The sequence below is a fragment of the Macrobrachium nipponense genome, chromosome 46, assembly GCF_015104395.2.
Source record: "Macrobrachium nipponense isolate FS-2020 chromosome 46, ASM1510439v2, whole genome shotgun sequence".
In the NCBI taxonomy this organism is placed as follows: domain Eukaryota; kingdom Metazoa; phylum Arthropoda; class Malacostraca; order Decapoda; family Palaemonidae; genus Macrobrachium; species Macrobrachium nipponense.
In genome coordinates, this window is record NC_061106.1 from 42,734,231 (window position 1) to 42,750,966 (window position 16,736).

The following is a 16,736-nucleotide window of genomic DNA, read 5'->3' on the forward strand; positions in this document are numbered from 1 at the left end:
TGTTGTCAAAAAGTTTTGCCATATATGTAAAAAAAAAAAAAAAAAAAAAAAAAAAAAAAAAAAAAAAAAAAATATTTAAAAAAAAAAAATTTGGGCCTTCCTTTGCATTTACCAAAAAAGAAAAAATCCTACAAAAAGCGAGATTAAATCTACAAAATTCCTATAAAAAGCGAATCAAATAGACAAACAATTCCTATAAAAACGAGATTAAATTTGCAAAGAATTCATATAAAAAGTGAAATTAAATTGACAAACAATGCCTATAAAAACCGAATTAAATTTACAAAATTCCTATAAAAAGCGAGATTAAACATTTACAAACTATTCCTATAAAAAGAGAAATTAAATCCACAAACAATTCCTATAACAAGATTAAATTTACAAATAATTCCTATAAAAATCGAGATAAATTTTACACATATATAATTCCTATAAATACCAAGATAAAATTTACAAACAATTCCTATAAAAAGCAAAATCAAATTTACAAACAATTCCTATAAAAAGCAAAATTAAATTTACAAACCATTCTATAAAAAGCAAAATCAAATTTACAAACAATTCCTATAAAAAGCAAAATTAAATATTTACAAAATTCCTATAAAGATAAATTAAATCCACAAACAATTCCTATAAAAAGATTAAATTTACAAAGAATTCCTATAAAAGGCGAGAATAATTAAAAAAAAAATTCCTTTAAAGAGATTAAATTTACAAAGAATTCCTATACAAAGCGAGACTAAATCTACTAACCATTCTTATTAAAAGATTAGACAACCAATTCCCATAAAAAGCGAGATGGAATTTACAAAACACAATTCCTAAAAAACCAAATTAGATTTATAAACAATTCCTATACAAACCGAAATTAAATGGACAAACTTAACATGAGCATCGTATAATGTAAACAGTGCAAACAGACCAACCTAAGGAAATCAATGGATACATTAATTACTGTATACATTGCAGTAAAGAGACAACTAGGTAGTACTACACGGAGACGAACGAAGACACGAATTAGTACCGGGTAAACCTCAATGGTCTAAGTGGATTTCGCAAAAGGCATTATAGCGAAGTCTCATAAAACCAATCAGATGTACAGTACTAATGCAGATGACAGGAAACACATTCCATAAGCGAGGGGACTAAGTAACAAAATTCAAAATTCAGAAAACTATGACAAGTAATTCAGATGAATCGGGGGGGGGGGGGGGGCGGGTTCGGGAATTGGAATGCAATTAAAAAAAAAATTCAAGCCAAAGGCAGCGCGCTGGGAACTTATGGCGTCAGTCGGCACTAAAAGTGAAATTGAGAGCACTATGAAGATAAAAGGAATACTGACGGCACCAACGGATACACCAACAGAAAAGAGTTGGTGAACATCGAGGACCAGGCAAATGTTGCCACATTACAGGTGGAAGCTACAAAGATCCTTGGAGGACCTGTTTCGTGGAAGTAGGCCAGCCACTGATGTCACAAAAATGTTGAAAAGATGGACGAATCTAAAGCAAGCATTTCAAGGCAGCGAATCTTTTATGAAACTGAAATTTAAAGCGGCCAAAATCCGTCTCCCCCGGTTCAGTTCAGTCAGTCACCTATGCACTGGGGTGCCTGAACTTCCGGTGGGAGGACTTGCTAGGCAGTTTCCAGCGCTGTAGTTGATCTTCGGCCCAACGAACGTAAGCATGGCCAAGTTGGTCCCTCACCTAACTAACGCATGAGAATTAGCCCACAATCCCTGACTGGCGATATCTTGACGCAGAATATCAGCCCTTCAATATAAGGGAAACTAGTCTAGTTCACTAAATATATAATTAAGAATTGAAATTTTGCCAGCTAAAATGAACAAGTAGTAAACAAACATGAAAATGGCTCAATTATCGCTAGCCTAGTCGTAGGAAAACCACGTGACCGTCACAGCAGATATCAACTACGGAATTGAATTAAAAATAAATGGAAGTACGTACTACTTCAACTATGTTTTCTGCCAACATTACCATTAAGGACTTTTTTTTTGTTCTTGTTCTTTATCCATATATGTATGAAACAGGTTAAGTATTATACTGTGTAACACACCATGAGAACAATATGGATACTTATAAAAACCTTAATTATTACTCAAGATCGGTTAGTTAAAGAAACACTGATGATAAAACCAAATAAATAGGAAGTTAATCATCTGAAAACTGAGTTCTCTAAGGATATACTAATGAAAATTACCTAAGAACACTACTACTGTCTTGACTAATTCTAAAATGCAAAGATATTTTTGAAGATTGCGATACAATTAAGTTCAATATGAGTGTACTTGATCCAGATTAGTTACAATTTAATGTAACTCCCCTCGATCAAATCGGACCAACTCGAAGAATAACTCATCAAATTAAGGATGAACACTGCACCAGGAATATATATACATATATATCTGGCAGTGACGTAAGACACACGACAGAAGAGAAAACAAAAGAATAACAGACAAATGTAAAGGCGCCTCAAAAAAAAAAAGTTCTGTTTGGGCTTCCAAACATTCTTCTCTCAAGATTTAAACAGATTCTGGTTGCCAAGCGACACGCCAAATGTAGTAGTCTCCACGAGAGTAAAGTAAACAAACATCTGACACGAAAAACAGATGCCTGGAGTGGAAAGTAAAGCGGCAAATAACTATAAAAACTGGTATTATCGGTAATTCCCACGTACTTAGCGAGAGAATAGAGAATATAAACGTTCAGGTACCAACGATTACAACCTATACACTAATCTGTTGTTTAATACCTCACTGAAACGATGCTATACAACTGTATCTAGGCTAACTAGAGGAATATTTGATTTGACCACATTAGCAAAATTCATCTGAAATTTAGGAGGGACTGGCTCAAACATGCGCTCGTGTAACTGATATATTCTTTCAAACCTATTTAATGAAAACTTGCTTTGAAACATGTCCAGAACACAAAGGAGACAACAAAAATAAAGATCAGACAACCACAAAATATATGTTAGTTCATTGCGGCAAGTTGCCAGAAAACAGAAGGCCTATATTTGTGACATTTTGTTTACTACAGTGCCCTTATTTCATGAAACAAGTCTAAATATGACTTGTCAGTTATTTACCATGATATCAATGCAGATAAAAATGACCGCGGAATATTTGGGATAACTCCAAAAACTGTGTGATTTTCAGGTCATTCTCCAATTTAGGAAAAAATTACCATGGAATATTTGGGATAACTCCAAAAATTATTTGTGTGATTTTCAAGTCATTCTCCAATTTAACAGTCTATTCATTTTTAAACATATATAGTGTACTCCACAGGGGTTACATAAACAAAAAACCTGGTTACCATTTCAAAATTCTACGGAAAAATAGCGTTGAAAAGTGGTTATTAATGCCACCATGAGATCATTCTGCAATGAAGCAGTAGTACGTATTTGCATATGCAAGTTGGTTGCAACGTCTACGGTTAATACAGTACCAGTTCCCTATTTCCAGTGTCGCCTACGGGGAGTTGATGATAATGCAAACTCCAGCTTCCTGTATCATTAAATTGTGATTCCGGCTCCAGCTGTACAATACATACATGTATTTGATTGGTGAAGGTGATAACCTCTACTTGTGGCAGTGACGTCACCAGCTCAGACCTCTGACCTAACTACCTAATCAAAATCAATCAATCAACTCGTTAAGAAGGTTGGGCAACTGTAAAGTCAATTACAAAAGCATTTTTTTTTTTTTTTTTTTTGCAAATACTTCCAGCAGGTACAGCTACACCCAGAAGGCTGACAAGGTGATAATCAAATTACTGACAAGGGGCAAAATCATCTTTGTAGTCACTAAGTGTAATCAGCAATATTGTTAACTACTATTTTTCCATCTTCCCAAAAGTCGAGACAGGTACCAGACAACTTATTACTTCTGAAATAGTGTTTTTCCCAAACACTTTAAATTTGTGAGACTATAACTTTTCACAACAGCCTCAACCAGATGAATCAAACTTCAGTAGGACTTGCAACTATTGGCCAATGAACTAAACCTTTGTTTTAATTAAATATTTAGACTGATCAGATGATTATGAGATCATTCAACTATTGAAAGCCACTCACTAAATGATCTATAGTCTTCTGGACAGCCTAAATCCATTAAAAACTGAACAAATTCCTTGTAGGGGTGACGTCACTTGACGGAAAACTTTCAATAATCAGTCACCTAAACCACAATACGTCTGAGGGTGTTCAAGGCCCTTGTCAAGGTCATCAACTTAAGTGGACAGTTATCCCTTCTTAAAAGCTCAAAACTCCCCTTCTCCTACACACCCCCCCCCCCCTACCCAGCCCGTTTTAAAATACACTGTGATCAAGGTCAATGAACTGCCATCCAAAGCCAATAATATAAAAAAGCCTGACAAAGCATAAATAATAGACAAGATCCTGAGAAAGCATTAAACAAAGTCAATAGACTAGGGACCATCAGTGACACAGCAATAAACATCCACTCCCAGACAGCGTAGTATGTTGCATAGCCAATGACTGCAGTAGTCACACCTAAAAAGCTGTACTACTGAGGGGACCCCTCCCAATATAGTTTGCTTACTCAGAACATTAAAAGGTGTATTTGGCCAAAACCAAAAATTGAAGGAAAAGACCAGTACATAATCCAAATATCCCCAAATTAATTAGACTACCATTCAAAGATCAATGAAAAATCAAAAGGACTTGATCCACGAGCCGTTTCATTCTTCCGATTTCTTAAGCAGTCTAGCAAGCCTCTTTACTCTGGCCAATACAAAACCTGAGGTTAAGAAAACGTCAATTTTTTCAAGCTCATCAGCTTAATGAATTGCCAAACTTCTCCCAATTTGAGTCCTCTTCCTATGTCCACAGCTTTGCAGGTACTCAGCAATTCCATATGAATTCTTTTCCAAAATTACTTCTACCCACTCATGGCATCTAAAAGCTACCACCTAAAAATATTACAAAGCTCATCAAACTAAAACATTACATGTTCTCATACTCCTTTAAAATGAGAGCCAGGTGATATCACAATCGAAGTCATCCACACAGTAGCCTTACCATGAGTTGTAACTACAATGTGGTTACAATATTTCTTATTACAGCAGGTAAGAAATACAGTAATATAATCTACATTGAAACCTTAAAATACAACTCATAATTTGTGTACAGCAATGCACTGGATAGTTTATTAATGAACAAATAAAAGGAAAATATACAATCAACAGCCTCCACACAAATTAATTCTATGATCAGAAATGACCTTTATATTTCAATTCCTATTATGAGATTTATTAAAACCTCCTGTAAACAAATTGTACACAATCTGGGGTTTACAAATCTGGGGTGATGTAAATTTTCCTATGTTCCTGCCACCAGTGTTATCCCTGGAGGAATGATGATATGAATATGATCAGCAGCAAACACCTTAGGAAATGCTAATGATGCACAATGAACACTATCCTATGTACAATTCCTATAACAACTGTATCAACATTTGGGCTAAACTTTTTGTTTTGAATACATTACTCGAGCAGAACTGAACAATACTGTCCTTTATTACACACAATCCACTACATAAGTATGCGACATAAATTTCTAAATGCTCACTAGTGTATCAGATGGGCTGACAGCCGACTCATAATTAGGCATATATACAGATATTGTAACAATTTTGTGACTTGAGCAATTTGTATAAACATTAAACGTGCCTACTAAAAATTAAGCAAACTGGCAGCCTACTAAAAATTAAGCAAACTGGCTCAGTTCTAAAACTTGGTCAAGAATTGTCCGGCATGATAAGACTACAGCTGATAAGGGCCACTAAACTACAGTGTCCATAAAAATTTAAACTAAAGTGGACAAAATATAAAAATAGGCCTTTGCTGTGGTCCACAACACAATATAACTTGGAAAGTAATCACACTAGAGGGTAGAGTTGGGAGATAAAACTATATCTTCTTATGATAAGATAAGCTAATACAAGGCATTTAACCAGAGGCTCTCCAATTTCAAAACAGTAATACAAAGAACGAAAAGTGAATTAATCTTAACAATTACAGACCCTCCTCATGTATATATACCTCCAATCCTTTCAACCTAGGTTACTCTTAAAATACACAAAGGCAGACTTCCCCACCGAAATAATGACAACTATATAGTCCAGTACATAAACTTTCACAATACAGTTACAGAGCAGCTTAACACTGATAAGAATTATGGACGTCCCGATAAGTTTGTGGTGAACCAGTGTTAAAATATAAACAATAGTACATACTATTGCGAAGAGACACAAGACAACACTTGAATATATATATGTTGATACACCAGTAATCACTTTCAGTTTTCAAGGAGCTGAGACATTCTTAATGTGTTAAAATCCATATACTATAGTCTATGTCACATACGCAACAAGATTTTGATTCTATAAAAGAATCATAAAAGTTTACTCCGACAACAGAATTCCATTCACTCTCTCAAATAAAAAAATAAAAAACGTAGCCTAACCCAGATTCTGCTACTAAAAATGAATTAGATATTTCCAAAAGGATAATACCTCATTTATAATAAGCAAAATAATATTGTAATAACACTTCAGAAATTATAATTCCACTTTGATCATTAAGCCACATACAATTGAAAGAGTAAATGTTCTACAGCACTGTTTACCTAGGCTCACGAGTGAAACAGACAATGAAATATGCCGAGATAAAAACATTACACTGCACAATGTGACAATCCCACATGTAATTTGCCCAATACATAAAGCAGACATTACAAAAGTTAAACAATTTATCACAGCCTACGTAGCCTAGCAACCCCCCAATAACCAACTGACCTACACTGCAGATATTTTGCCAAAAATGCTGCAGGCTATGAAATTTCCCATGAATTTCTCACAAAATGTATACACAGCTTACATTATCAACACCAATTCCAATATCAATGAAACAACGTAAATTTTGAGATGTCCCTGAGATCGACCAGTCAGGAGTAGGTTAGGTCTTATATAACAAGTCATGTTTCTCAAGAGTATGGATTAAAACCAAAAAAGATACACTAGGCTAGCCTGGGGAACTCCAAAATATATGAATTAACAAATCGTTTAGACATCCCACATCACACTAAACTCTAACAGCTTCAGTCCTAGGCTAGGATAGGCTAGGCTAGGAGGCCGTGGCCAATATTTTGACATACACTTCCAGACTTAAAACAAAGCTGTCAAGTTTACATTCTTAGTAATTCTCCACATTCTTAGGCATTATGGTACAGCATTCTTCTGGAAGACCTTGAATTGGCCTGATAACAAGGGTCTCATTTTGACAGGGTAGAGAGCACAAGGACATGACTGATCAAGTCTAGCTTCCATTATCACGAGAATTCGGGGGTCAAAAGGGGTAAAACTGAAAACTACATACTACGGCTGGCCTGACCCCACCTGCCCCCCCCCCCCCCCCCCCCCCCCACCCACCCCCGGTCGGCGACCGCAACATTTGCACTCTATTTCGCCCAGGTTTTGGTCCATTTTCATGCTTTTAGTTTGTGTTTTTTGATATTTACAGTTAATGGTTTATGCTATTTATTCGACGCCAAGGGGCTGGTAGCAGTGAAAAGGTCGGTAGCCCATTTGGTAAGCCCATTTTGCAGGGGGGGGAGGAGGTAGGGGGGAACGATCGTTCGTCACCGAACCTTCACAAGGGGATCTCGGTAGTATATAGCCTGACGTTTTACTTAAGAAATCCTAGCTAGAAATAAGCTACGAATCAGCCCCATGATATAACACCCAGCCTAACAACAGAACCTATAGCCTGGGAAGACATCCAGAGAGACAAAAGATGAACGAATATTAATCCTGCATCGTGTTACAAAACAGCCATAGGCAAAAATTTATAACGAAGGGGCGGCAGGCAAAAAGTGAAAACTCAGAATTCGAGGTAAGAAGAGATTTCACCAAAGGGCCCCCCACCCGTCCCGCACCCGAACCCAGGGAAGGAGGAGGTTGAGGAGGAGGAGGACCCAACTCTCTCCCCTCCCCCCCTCGGCCTCTTCCCCCAAAAACACATCACCACCACCACCACCAACCCAACTCGTCGCTCCTCGGCGGGTTCGGTGCAAACGAATCTCGCCCTTATCGACCCTGACAACTCCTCCATAACAAGGAGAAATTTCTCCCAGGTCGAGGCCGATTCCGCCTAAAACGAACCTCTCGCATCGACCGAATGAGATTAAAGAACGAGATGACGACGATAACAATAACCAGACGCTGAAACAAACGAGAAATACGAGCGATAATACAATGTAGGGCAAGCGACACTCTAGGGCGATTGTTCCGTAACACAAAGGGTAACGAGCAATATCTAACTGGGGAATATCTCGGAAAATAGATCGTTTTAGCCTCCCATACCTCAGCGAGGGCGAGATACGGGACCTGCGGAGCCTGTAGCTATACAGGACGACTGAGAAAGGACGAAATCCCCGAAAAAATCTCCAGAAAGAGCAGTTGTTACACACTTTCATTCAAACATCTACTCACCAGGGCAAAGAAATTGGTGTGGCAATCCTCTAAGCTTGCCCCGTTCGTCTGCGAATGCGTGGACATCATATATCCATTTTTGATAACACTCCTGGATTGATATCAATCCAACGCGATGGATTTAAAACACTTTAAAACCACCAGATCAACCACTATCACTCCATAGGATCTCTTTCACACAATAATGGCGGCTAAGGAAACGACGATAGACGACACGTTCCAATAATGTGGCTCGCACCGCTGTCAAAAGCCGTCCCGCGGAATGACTTCTTCCGCCTGAAACGCTCCCGTAAAACTCACTCTAAATCGTATAAAAGCATTATACGTATATTAGCCATGCTTATATCCTCGAATACGGCGTTTAAAGTGAACTTTGCCGGACTATTAGTCACTCTTCCGGAGAGTTAGCTCTTCTCCAGGAGTTCAGGGAAGTAGCTGTTGACAGTCGGCAGCTGATTGGCTGATGCGAGTCACGTGACTCCGGCACCATCATGGCTGCCATAACAAAGTTTCGTCTGCTGCACATTTTGCGAAATGACCCTCGTAGACTTCTCAACGAGCCTCTTCGGGGTCTTTCCGAGGTCGGTAGGGGTGAGGTTAGATAAAGGCTTTCTCTGAATGATATTATCAGTCTTATTAAATGTGCCAGAGTGAAGTAATCGCGTAAAGTATCGCGAGTCTTACTCCCTAAGATGGAATAGCCTGTTCACGTACCGGGCTTTGGGCAATGAGATATCCAACGATTTTATTAAACTACTCATTAAAATTATAATCTAACGAGTATTATGTCTATTCTTTTGAGACTCAAAGGCTGTAGAAATTATTTGGTGATGAAACATTCTCATTGCTACCTTAATGTTTATGTACGTCCTTCCAACCTTCAGTCTCGAACAGCATGGAATTAAGCTCTGAGGGTAACTGCTAAATTACTATCGTTATGTATTGCTTATACCTTTTCATTTTATGGTATTAATGAAAAGATACAGGCTTCCTGTATCCTGCTCACATTAATCTTCCAACTTACAAGATCTAAAGTTACATTATGAGTATTCTTTTCAGGTAATAGTACTATGAATGGTCATTAGTATTTTTTTAGTATACAACTGTGGTCTTTACTCCACATCGGGTATTACCTCGGAAATTGAGTTTTTCTATTATATTTTTTGATTGCTTATCAAGAATTTACAGTTGTTTTTGTCGGTTGACTGTAATTAACCTCAGAACTAATAAGAACTTTCCATATCTGAATTGTTTTTGGTTGTTTTGGGGTGAGCCCTCTGATGAGGTTAGGACTGTGACAGCAATTAGGTTAGGATTTATACTTATTAAAATTCTAACAATTACCAATATATCTGCTCAAAGAAAGTACAAGAGATTTTATTTTTAGGGAGCTTAACAAGTTCACAGGGTCAGAATCCTTATGCTCATTGGTAGGCCCAATGGCTTGTTCTTAATAATAATATTTAGGTTTATTCGAAAATTGTAATTCTTTCAAAATTTATAAGTTAAACTGAACAGGATTGTGTATTGTAAAACTTACACTATAATATATGGTATTCCGCTTGGGTATATATTACGATTTATGTTGCAGTTCTTCGAAGTGTAGTTCTTAAAAATATTTCATTACTAGTTAATAAATCCTCTGATTTGTTATATGGGTGTTCTTACAGTCTGCAAGATGCGCTTCATCTGTTATGTCTGCTGACACCGAAGGTGACTCCCTAGCAAGAGATCGTAGACTGGATTTTGATGCTGAATCATTGGCTGCCAGAGGGTAAGAATTTTTATCATTATTTACGTAATAGCAAAGACACCATCTTTGGTAGTAACACATAGATCCAAGTTAGTTGTTTAATAAATAGTTTAGGTACCTACCATTTCTTATGTTTTTCTTCTATTTCAATATCGTTGAGATGCAGGACCCAACAGAGACAGTTGAGTTGGAAACAGTTTGATGCCCTGTATACAATACAGGTATTTTGGTGCAATTCCAAGTGAAACTTACTAGAACTACTAGATGCCTAGTGAGGTAATGAAATGCATTGTCCATGAGGAAGTTAATTTACTGCAGATTTTTCTTTTTGTTGAATATGCAAAATATGCAGATGAAATCATAATTCTTCTCCAGTATTTTAGTAAAAGGGTGTTACATTTGTGCTTCCTTGTTATCACAGCAATGGTTGAATTTGATTCGTTAAGTTTGCTGAAAATCTCATTTTAAGTCATGGAAAGAGCAGGTAGTAATTGTAATTAATTGTTAAATGGTAAAACAGACAATTACTAGGTTTACATCCTTCAGTGTTTTGGTTACATGTTACTTCGTAGGTAAACTGGGTGTTGAGTCGGTACTTTTTTCAACAGTATAATAATTGTTTAAAAGAAATTGAGATTTTGCAGACAGAAGTATCATAGAGCCCAAACTTATGTGTGGAACTCATTAGTTTGAGTTGGTGAAAAAAATCTTGTAAAATTAAGATGATAAAACTATTAAAGAATTGAAATGGTACATAGATATCTGTAAGTTTTCTGGTATTTAGTGTTCATGTTACCCAATTATCTTTCTTATTTTTTTATATATTGACTTTGAATAACATGTTCTTTCATTTTACTCTTTCTTTCAGGTATCTCAGAAACCAGAAGCCTTACAGTCCCCCACATGATGTAAGAATTAGAGTCCTTCAGTACTGTGAAAAGTATATGGGAAAGTCAACAACGTTTCCCGACATTGAAACAAAGTTTAAAATTCTTAGGCAATGTTCTCAGAGTCTTAAGCATACAGTACCAAATTCTCTTATTCACAAGATAACAAATATTGGTAAGTGTACTTATCTATCTGTGTAATTGCTATAATATTTGGTAAATTACTATAATTTTAGGAACTGGCTTGAACCATGTGAGTAAACGAAAGAAAATAGAATTTGCTGATAATGACAACATTAGAGTTATGTTCTGAATTTGAAATGATCATAAGAATGTAACAGAATCATTTTCACATTTTAGTTTAAGCATTCCAAGTACTTTGAAATAAGTGTGATTTTAAGTCTAGGTGATTTAAGGAATTCGGCAATTTTTTTGGTAAAAATTTTCCATATTTTAGTTACTATGTTTTTTACTGGAGAATATTGATGCTTCAGTGCGAGTGCACTTTGAGATAGTTCCTGGGTACTTTAGAAACCTTTACACTACTACTTTCGTGTAAAATACAACTATTTAATATGCTTCCAAGCCTTATTCCTGTTGTTATTAATATTAACAACATAATTTTCAGATGAGCTTTTGACTTTTTACAAAACACCAGTCAACACCACAGTTCCCTTAGATATGATGAAGGATATGGACTTGCCCAAAAATTTACACGTAATTTATAAGTATCAACGGTTCCACCCAGGTAAGTTCTGTTGCTTACAGTTTACTGTAGATAAGCAGTCTTCAGGTATCCATGTAACCAAAAACATTGTCATGTATTCATCAGATTTGCTGTGGTAAAGGTGGAAATTGAGTCCAATTCCACCCTTTGTATGTCTTGCAGTCAAGATATGCCAGTGTTTCTTAAAAATTGTCTTCTCACAAATTCAGAGCTTTTTGGTGACATCCTCTGTTCTTACCCTATGGTGCTTTGTAATGAAATAAATCTAGTGACCATAATTCTAAACTTCTATGCTGTTCAGCTAATTTTAAACAAATAGAAGAATCTATTGTAATAGATGGAACCATACCTACCATGCTGCTTCATCTCTTGGACTTTTGAGTACTATTTAATTTAGAAATAAAAACTTTTTTTTTTATAAGTAACTTACCAAGTAATTACATAGCTATAAGTTCCACTTTTGAATTCAAAATTTCATAGGTAACACTTCAAACCATTGTTGTGACCAGTTCCGCCCACTAGTGGGATAACAGAAACAACTTAAAGCAGAAAGCTCAAGTTTGTTCCTGCCGTCATCAAGTGAACACCGGTGGTGGCAGTAGCTTGTTCATTATTTTCCAGTTATTTAACTGGATTTCAGAGGTGTGCAATCCCACTGGACGCACATTTAGCAATCTTCAGTGGAAACTTAGGATGAGCGAGCCAATGATTATAGTTCAGCCCTAAAAGTAATTCTCATATGGTATGCCATTCCTTTAGGCTAAACTTAGCAGTATGTTTTTTGTTTACTATGCTTCAGTACTTGTAAACCCTCAGTATATAGTTTTGCCTGCATATTAAATGCTCAAAGGGTGTTTTCGGATTATGAATACTCACAAACTGTTTATTGCCTCAAAGTAATTTTTTAATGTTTTTTCATTCTTTGAGGCTTTTTAAAAAGCTAGGCAACTTTTGCACCCCTTCCCTCCTCCCCCCCTTTTTAGGCTACTTGTGAGTTGCCAATATAATTTTGCCCTGAAAAGTAAATCTTGTATTTTATGTTAGGCCACAATTTTACAGCAGTGTTGTTTACATGGCAGCTACCTTACGAGATTCAAGGGTGAGTATATGATCTTCAACCTCATTCTGTAAATTTTGTTCTGGCAGCAAACCCCCTTTTAGAATTGAGATGGTGGAGTAGGTGTAGCAGTCAATCAGTGAAGGAGACCAGGTATCCTTGAACCTCCAGGATAAGTACTGTCATGTCCCAGTGTATTCATCATTGACAGATATCTTCACTTTGTTTGAAAGAGAAAAGTATGTCAGTTTAGTCCACTGTATTCAGGCCTATCAAGAGCTTTCTTTGTAAGCTTACACCCAGACTTTGGCACCACTTGCACTCTTGGTGGATTGGATTGACATAAGGTTGTGGAGGTACCCAAACTACTGACTAATAATGGTAGAAACCACAGCAAAATTTAGGAGGCAGTTAGATTGTCATTGCAATTTGTAGGCATAACTAGATCTGTGCATCACCTAGGATAGAGCCATCTTGTTTGATCTACAAAAGATACTTCATTGCGAGTAAAGATGACATTTCAAAAGCGTACTTTGTCTTGTGGCAGATAGGTTCGGGATACTGCTTTTAGTTACGAAGCAATGTCACCCCAACTAAGCCCTCCATTCAAGGCAGTGGAATTTAATAGAATTTCCTTTACGTGAAAAGCTAAATCTATGTTGCTTCATGAGAAGGTTCCTGCAGCTACATCTTTCAAAGTATTGGTCAACTGTATATCTCCAAGCTGATCATCTGGCACATTTGTAGCTTACAAGGTGTTTCTCTGGTTCCAGAAGTTCTGTTTACAGATGCACTGACTCATGATTAGTGGCACATTTCCACATTTACTACTGATTTTTTTCCTATATCCATGACAATAAGCTGTTAATCTCAGCAGTCTCGAGTTACAGGGTGGCCTTATCATAAGTTCTGGAAGTTCAAGGCACTGAAGTAAATTCTCTCAAGATTTGAAGAGGCTCTTCCCTGAATTTTATGAGTTACCTTGTAGAATGATTCAGCTGTCTGAAGCAGAACATTTCATGACTTCTCTAGTTTTGCCAGAGCACTTTACATACTGCTTCAATGTCATCCTGTCTACATAATGAAGACTTTACATACTGCTTCAATGTTATCCTGTCTACATAATGAAGACTATTTTCCTCTTAATCTTATCATTGAGAGTTGCGAACTACATGCCTTGTAGGGATCAGGTAGAACAATTGTTTTCAAGATCTGAATCTTAATGACTTTAGTGCCACTCTTCAGATGTACTTTATTGCAGAGACGTAAATGACAAAGGAGATGAGGGAGGTTGTACTCCTTTGGAACATTGGTTGCAGCAAGACAAAAGTCAACAGCTGTGGGAGAAGCAGCGCAATTATCAGTTATTTTCCTTTAATCCTCTTCGTTGGTTTTTTACACATACAACCCTTTTCAGATATTTTTTTGGGGTTATGTATTTATGTCTCACCTGAATGGTTAGTTGATACCTGTTTATATGACACTAGCCAAATACAAACTGGAGGATGTTCCATTACTCCAAGTAGCACCATGGTAATTCTCCAACCCTTGGTTGTCAGCTCATACGTTTCCCATGTACCCTAGCGGATCCATAAGGCTCTCAGAATTCTGGGACTCAGCTTCTTGACTTCCCTCCAAAATTGCAATATGGGTTTGATTTGACTTAATAGTTTTTGATGAAATAGATTTTTTTATTTTTAAGTAAAAAAGTCAGTTAGTTTCTGTTTGTGGGTTTATTAGGTCTTTCATGTGTCTGCAAGACAGAAAGTACCTGTCTGGGACATTCCAAAATGTGCATGGGAATTCTATGATTGATGGGTTTGTATGGAAAAAATATATATATGCTCCATGTAATAAGTGTAATTTTTGGTAAACAAATTGATCTCTCTGCGCTATGTATGTACTTGCAAGGTAGGAGAAGTTGCTCTTGGAAGGCAAGCAGATACATTCTTTTTATTGATTTGTTGTTATATCCTTATATTTTTGGAGAATTTCTCATTTTCCAGCTTTCCTTTGATCAGTGAAAATATAATAAATTTCCTCCTAATATTTCCTATTGATGTTGGGCATTTAAGGCTTGGTATAAATAGATACTAGTATAGATTTTGCTGGTTTTATGAAATTTTTATTTGGTGTAGTTGTTTTTAGGAAATTATTCTCTTCATCTATTTACTAATGAAATAAGCAAAAAAATACAAAACAATTGCTTGAAAACATTACCTTACTAATCAAGTTTCTGACATGGAAAAAAAACAGGGTTATGAGAGTAGCATTTTTACAAGTAGCAAGTTAAAATAAATGTTTTTCAGAGGCAAGTGCTAGATAAATTTTAGCCAAGAATTGATTGTACGGCTGCAGAGGCAATTTTATTTTTCTTATCCTTGTGGGCTGTATATTATTTATATATAGAAAATGTCTGAAAATTATTGAAAATTATTTTTACTTAGCTGTTCTATTGTGAAGTCATTTCTTCTCTAAATTTTCAGAAACTGACACTTTCTTTGGGGGAAAGACAGCATTTGCCAAAGACTCAACTATTGTTTCAAGCATCAAGTACAAGAAAAAATACCCCGGTTTTCTTACCGATTCTTCTGTGTGGCCAGAAAAGTAATGTTATATTTAATTAAACAAAAGTTCAGTCTTTGCTTGTAAGTTGTATGTTATTCAAATTCATCTTATTTGATACAGAGGTAAAAGTCAGTACTACAACTCATTATTGCTCTGAACTTAGTGAATTTGATGGTTGAGCAAGGGATTTACATTTTTTTCTGGGATCTGAAATTTACTTGCCTTGAGATTTTGTTCAATTTTGAGCTTAGTTAACCAACTGTAAAATCTTGGATTAACACAAACAAAACTTGTGTACAGCAACATTGTATATAATTTGAATTCAACCAGTATATACATCATAGACTGTAATGACATTTTGTAAAGTTATTTGTACAAAAATATAATAAAATGTTCTCTTATTATTGCCATTCACTTTCAACCATAATTTTGTATAAAAAAAAAAAATTGTACTATTCCATAAACCAAATGCTTTTTTCCTTTTGCGACTTCATTCCTAATGGGAATCAGGTGCTTCGGTCTTGGTTGATCTCCCATTTCTACAGAGGGCATAGAATTAAAGACTGTGATTAAATTCTTAAATTCAGGTTGCACCCACAGCAGTTATCTTTCCAGTTACTGTGCAGACCTGCTCCAATGCAAGCTGACATACCTTGCCACTCGAAAAGCTCTTCCAGCATGCTTGGAAAGGGATTTAACCTACTTATATAAATGCAGAACACATGATATGACAATTAAATAAAGGTTTGTATAATCGTCTCTATATTTTACATGAAATACAATAACTCGCCAAAGATTCATGTTCAGCAGGCTTCACATTGCTGCAAGGAACTCTAATTTGTATAAATAAAGGGGGGAATAGTTAAAAAAAAAAAAAAAAAAATGCTTATGATGTGATAATCTCAGTTCATCTCCCAGTTTGGAGAGTTTTTAAGTTCAAGAAATCTTCACTACAAATGACTTTACAGCAGAAGGCTCATGAAGGGCTGTTAAGTCCTGGTCAATAGGTGGTGCGCCACAGTGGCGTGATCGGTATGGTCTTGACCTGCCACCTCGGTGGCTGCGAGTTCGATTCTCGAGCATTCCATTGAGGTGTCAGAGATGTGTATTTCTGGTGATAGTAGTTCACTCTCGACGTGGTTCGGAAGTCACATGAAGCCGTTGGTTCCGTTGCTGAACAACCACTGGTTCCATGCAACGTAAAA

At 36.4% G+C, this 16,736-nt stretch overlaps 2 protein-coding genes across 3 annotated transcripts in view; one reads left to right on the plus strand and one right to left on the minus strand.

Moving 5' to 3' along the window:
- The window catches only part of LOC135214975 (mediator of RNA polymerase II transcription subunit 13-like), a 109,008-nt gene extending 100,085 nt beyond the window's left edge, over window positions 1-8,923 (minus strand). The window contains 1 exon segment of the mRNA XM_064249475.1: window positions 8,536-8,923. Coding sequence (XP_064105545.1) covers window positions 8,536-8,608 — 73 coding nt within the window. The 5' untranslated portion in view covers window positions 8,609-8,923.
- Window positions 8,924-8,962: 39 nt separating this feature from the next.
- Window positions 8,963-15,933, plus strand: LOC135214972 (uncharacterized). Of its 2 annotated transcripts, none has more exons than XM_064249469.1 (5): window positions 8,963-9,120; window positions 10,210-10,313; window positions 11,161-11,354; window positions 11,808-11,927; window positions 15,450-15,933. In XM_064249469.1, the coding sequence occupies exons 1-5, from the start codon at window positions 9,031-9,033 to the stop codon at window positions 15,572-15,574; spliced, it is 633 nt and encodes a 210-aa protein (XP_064105539.1). In that variant the 5' UTR covers window positions 8,963-9,030; the 3' UTR covers window positions 15,575-15,933. The 2 variants fall into 2 exon arrangements, with proteins under 2 accessions (XP_064105539.1, XP_064105538.1); XM_064249468.1 differs by having other exon boundaries at window positions 8,994-9,135.
- The last annotated feature ends 803 nt before the right edge of the window (window positions 15,934-16,736 follow it).

Bases quoted from the DNA above. Each gene is read 5' to 3' on its own strand.
- LOC135214972 (XM_064249468.1), top strand. From the start codon at position 9,031: ATGGCTGCCATAACAAAGTTTCGTCTGCTGCACATTTTGCGAAATGAC. The intron at 9,136-10,209 runs GTTAGATAAAGG...GTGTTCTTACAG, and splicing joins CCGAGGTCGGTAGGGGTGAG to TCTGCAAGATGCGCTTCATC. The intron at 11,928-15,449 runs GTAAGTTCTGTT...CTAAATTTTCAG, and splicing joins GTATCAACGGTTCCACCCAG to AAACTGACACTTTCTTTGGG.